The sequence below is a fragment of the Nicotiana tabacum genome, chromosome 9, assembly GCF_000715075.1.
Source record: "Nicotiana tabacum cultivar K326 chromosome 9, ASM71507v2, whole genome shotgun sequence".
NCBI classification, from domain to species: domain Eukaryota; kingdom Viridiplantae; phylum Streptophyta; class Magnoliopsida; order Solanales; family Solanaceae; genus Nicotiana; species Nicotiana tabacum.
In genome coordinates this window covers 31,710,751-31,715,628 of record NC_134088.1, presented here as the reverse complement: position 1 = coordinate 31,715,628, position 4,878 = coordinate 31,710,751, and the positions used below count along the sequence as shown (strand labels likewise).

Below are 4,878 nucleotides of genomic sequence, written 5' to 3'. Positions count from 1 at the left end.
TATTTAAACATATATTGCATTTATTTTAACTGCAATTGCTAATTTTCAACAACTTTTTCTTCTTGTATACGTTTAATAATGATTGACGCGATGCACACGTGCAACGCACGTACACTAACACTAGTATAGTCTAGAAACATGTTGATCTTTGAATGCCGTTACAGAATAAAGGGTTGGCAGGGGTTCATGTTGATCCATAAACAAAAGCTTTTATGAATAACACTGTCATTCTATTTTTCAACTCCAACCCAAGATGCTTTTTAACATGGATTTAAGTTATATATAATGATAGTGTAACAAATTTATACACTAACAATACGAAGGCACATCTCACGACCAAACCCTTTTAGCTTCCCTTTGATGTATATTAATTAAATACATGAAAAGTCAGTTTTAGACCATTAATATGTGAGTGGGATTTTTTTAAACGTAGAAGGTACTTCCTTCTATCTTTACTATCTATAGTTTAAGAATTTAGAATTACAGAAAAATAATTAATGCATTTTTAGTTTTCTAAAGTAACAAATATTTTAGATTAAATTTTGTTGGCTGAAGGGACATATAAAAAGGACAGGAGGGAGTATAATACATGCATCAACTGCAGAGTATATTCATCAATAGATGTTAACTTGGTTGGATCAAACTCTTGCACTTTCATTCATCTGAGTTAATAATTGCACAAGTTGTAAAGCCATTACTTGAACGTCTCCTAATTATTCTAGGAAAAAAAAAACAAGATGTAGAAAAAGAAATGTTGCAGTATTTTGTCGATCTTGCAAGAGTTTCAAAAGCATTAGGTGGCAACTAGTGATTGCCTTTAAGGCATCTTAAGGAATTTATAGGCAGCCCTACCAGCAAAAGGGTTCCTATCAAAGTTTACAAAACAGATTTCTGAGTCCATGTCAACCCAAGAGTAGGAACTCCAAACTCTTAAGTTTTCTTAACATTCTGGGAACAGTCTACAATTTGAAAAATGAATCTCTGTAATTCATCTCATTTTAAAAAAAAAAAGAAGGTATATGCAGTACACTTATCTGTCATAGAGCCGTCCTTATAATTCTCAATTGCTGATATCAGAATGAAGCATATCAATATTCCACAAACACACAGAGTTAGTGCCTGCAGCATCTTTAATTGTCTTCTAAACTTTCCAAATGTCGAAGCACACCTCGAACTTTAACTTCACAACATCAGAACAAGGAAAAAATTTGATGAAGAGTCGATTAGGGCAATTAGTTAGCGCCCTCCCAATTTAGGACATCCGGCTGCAAGAGGCAAGTCCAAGTTCTCTACAGTCCTGAATGTCCTAGGAACCATCTTGTCAACATAAAGTGTTCCGTCCAGGTGGTCATATTCGTGCTGCAAAATGCGAGCCTGCCATCCTGAAGCATCAACTTTGATTGCTTTTCCATTTCGGTCAAATCCTCCAACCTCTACTTCTAGGTGTCTTTCCACAACTGCTCTGAACCCATCAACGCTACAAGGAAAGCAAAGAATTCACTTATACCTTTGGTTATTAACTTGATAGGACATCTAGCAATTATATCATGTTTTGACCAACATAATATATCCCTTTAAAAGCTCACAGCACCCTGTCAAGGAGAACTTCAGATTCTTGTGACAGTTTGAACCTCCACACAATAGTGCTGTTAAACTGTTTGCAGTTTGCTAGGTGTTTTGTTAATAAACATTTTACAACTATAAAAGCTAAAAAGAAAAGCACTTATTTCCTGTTTACTATTTACAACATGTGTGCAAGCAAAGTAATGAAACTCATGACAATGTAAATCAACAAAGCTCTCCTTCACATGCCATCTCTTCTATAGGCGAAGTGAAATCTTCACCTCAAGGCACATTTACTTGCACAATAAAAGAGCATATCTCTAGATTGGTAGTTAATTAAGAATAAATGACGTGATTATCAGAACATAAACGTCAAGTAAACCTTGGTGATTGCCTCTACTGAAAACAAAAAAGCGCTAATTCCTGATCATTGTCGAGAAAATATTGCCTCTTGTACCTTCTTTAAATTTCAAAAGCCTTTGTTTCACGTTATTTGAAGTGATGATAAATTCTGCTAGTTTATTACAGAATAAACAAACAACTATTTTCCGCTTATGTGCTGTTAATGCATGCCATTTTCTGGATACTTTCCTAGGATATATTGATACTAAAGGAGTTTTGAGACTGCATAGTGCATATATAGCTGTCTTTCTGCAGAAGTGCCCCAGGCCCAGTAATTTGTACCACAAAGCATGCCTCTATGCCCGACGTGGTCCTAAATCAATAAACTACTGCATTATAGAGTTCAACATGTAAAAGACTTGAAGTTAGACTAGTTGCTTCTGTTACCTCAAGCACCCCTCAAAAAATAATGCTGTTTTATTGCCTTTCTTTTTAAGCTTTGGATTTATAATAACCTGCAAGAAAAGAAGAAAAATGAATGTATGGCACAATACTTGGGCCTCCTATTTATCAAGATGATAAATATAAATGTTCACACACCAAGAGATCAAATGGGCGTCTTTCCTGTGCTTTGGTTTCATCTTTAGGAGCATAGCTTATATACTCATTTGTGTCTTCCAGCACAATTATCTGTCACTTGCAAGACAATCAAACTCAGCGAGGGAAACAATATTTTGGAGAAACTAAGGTTTTATTCAACAAACCTTTAAAGGAATACCAATTTGAGGAGCAGCAAGACCAACCCCGGGTGCATTTCTCATAACTTTCACCATCTCATCTATGATCTTTTGGATCCGCTCTGATCCAATCTCCCCAAGAGGAACGTCCTGAGTGGGCTCATGAAGAACAGGGTCACCAGCTTTCACGATATCAGGCAAGACTTGCTTTTTTTTCTCTCCTAAACCAAGAAACCAACCAGCTCGAGCAGTGGTAGAACTGTAATTTTTCACGGATACTAAATCAGAGCATAACAAAGGTCTTCCCTGAAGATTCCATTGTATGAATACTGGTTTACGGGAATCGTGGATTTGCATTAAGTAGGAGGTCAGTGGCCTTGTTTTCTTACAAGATTTCAAGTATTTTGGGGTGAATGGCACCAAAAATACACGCTGTGCTAATCGCGGAATGCTCTCCATTGCCAAACTCAGAGCACACCACGCCAATAACACTAGTTAAGATATTCCTATGTATGCACGGGCCTGCTGCACACAGTTATGTTCAAGAAAATCAGATGAATTTGCAGTAATTTCTTGTCACCGGTAAAAAGGAGCATACTGCCAGAAAACACCATGAAGCAAAAGTGCAATTGCAATAAAAATTGGATCTCCGTCACAGAACAATTTATCGAACTTTTACAGCTGAAATATGATGTTGTGGAGCTACAATCTCCTAGGATTTGTGAATCCAGCTAGAAATCAAATAGATGGGGAAGTATGATCAAAACTAGTTAGCGTGGCCATAATTGTTTGATATGTATAAGTGACATAGCTTTAGAAAGATGCAGCAACGTAAATTGATCACATTCGCCAAGAGAATACAATAAGAGATGAAAAAGTGACAATAATGCATTATAAAAAGATCCCAATTTTTCGGGGTACACCACATATTTTCATTTGAATGATGCAGAATCCAAAGTTAAATTCAGACCCGTGCAGTTCTTATCTCACGTGGATCGTGTACAAAGCGAAGATTTTTGGTAGAATTTAAAAATCCCACGTTTGAGGCAAGATTGAAGAAACAATATAGTCCAGTAATGCAGAGATACACTGAGAGAATTAAGCCATTTACTTCAATGGCAAACAAAGCAAGATTTTAAAAAGAAAAAAGATCAGAAGTTGAAAAAATCTTCAATTGTTTCCTTTTCATGTGATACTAACAATTTGCTTGATTTCTTTCCTTGTTGGTAGTGTATATAGCTCATAGAGAAAAAACAAAAATGCACATTGTATATTTAACCCAGTGTTACATAGAGAAATGCTAACTCTATGTAACTTTAACTTTCCACGTACCGCAAAAAGATAAAGCAATAATCAAAGAGTTTTCATGTTAAAAGACATTTACACAATCAGGTCACTTATGGCGTAATTACGACTAAATCTCTAAATAAACATTGACTGATAATATTGTAAAAATGGGATCACTGGTTAAAAAGCACTAGTTGTGTACAAAAATCTTTACACTATCAATGTATCAAATTAGGGGCAAAAAAGAACCTATAACATGCATGTCACCTTCTCCATAAGTACTGACTACTGAACAACAATTCTCTAAAATAAATTGAGAAACATTAAGAAAAACATTTTAAAAAAAAAACCATCATAGTATTTGTTCCAACAAGTTGTGAAGTGGAAATATAATAAATTCAGTGAAGCAAAAACTCAAACACCAAGCAGACACCAAAAACTCAATAGATATACCTTTATATGGTAGCCTTGACACAATGCGAATCACAGTTAAGCTTCCACCTTCAGCACCACTGCCCAATTTTCAGGCAAGGAGCTCTTCTCCTCTAACCTTTCATAAACCCAATTGGGAAATGATTGGATCTTTGAAACTCAACACAAATGGAAAGCAGAGGAATATATAGATATAGATAGAGAAGATGATATATGGAATTGCATCTTGGGTTGGGCTTATTCATTTTAATTGTTGTGGTCTGGGCTTAAGTAGCGGTCATGCTCGTGAAAATTGCACGCCCCATTTAATTTATATCTACTTTTTAAAAAATATTTAACTTGTACCTACTTTTTAAATAATTTCATGCCTTTTTTTCCTCTTTCTTCTCCTTCTTCAGGTGACAGTGATTTTATATGGTGTTTGTGAACATATTTTAAGGTAGTTTATAATATTTTACAGTGGTGAGGCGCTTTATTTTTTACTATTGCTTAGGATTTCTTCTTCTTCTTTTTCTTA

At 35.3% G+C, this 4,878-nt stretch overlaps 1 protein-coding gene across 2 annotated transcripts; it reads right to left on the bottom strand.

Moving 5' to 3' along the window:
- Window positions 1-742: 742 nt before the first annotated feature.
- Window positions 743-4,532, bottom strand: LOC107781142 (peptide deformylase 1A, chloroplastic). Of its 2 annotated transcripts, none has more exons than XM_016601786.2 (5): window positions 4,383-4,532; window positions 2,670-3,167; window positions 2,506-2,595; window positions 2,353-2,420; window positions 743-1,477 (listed from the first exon to the last, which is right to left on the bottom strand). In XM_016601786.2, exons 2-5 carry the CDS (start codon window positions 3,099-3,101, stop codon window positions 1,237-1,239), a joined length of 831 nt encoding a protein of 276 aa, XP_016457272.1. In that variant the 5' UTR covers window positions 3,102-3,167; window positions 4,383-4,532; the 3' UTR covers window positions 743-1,236. The 2 variants fall into 2 exon arrangements, with proteins under 2 accessions (XP_016457272.1, XP_016457273.1); XM_016601787.2 differs by having other exon boundaries at window positions 2,670-3,164; window positions 4,383-4,526.
- Between the last annotated feature and the right edge of the window lie 346 nt (window positions 4,533-4,878).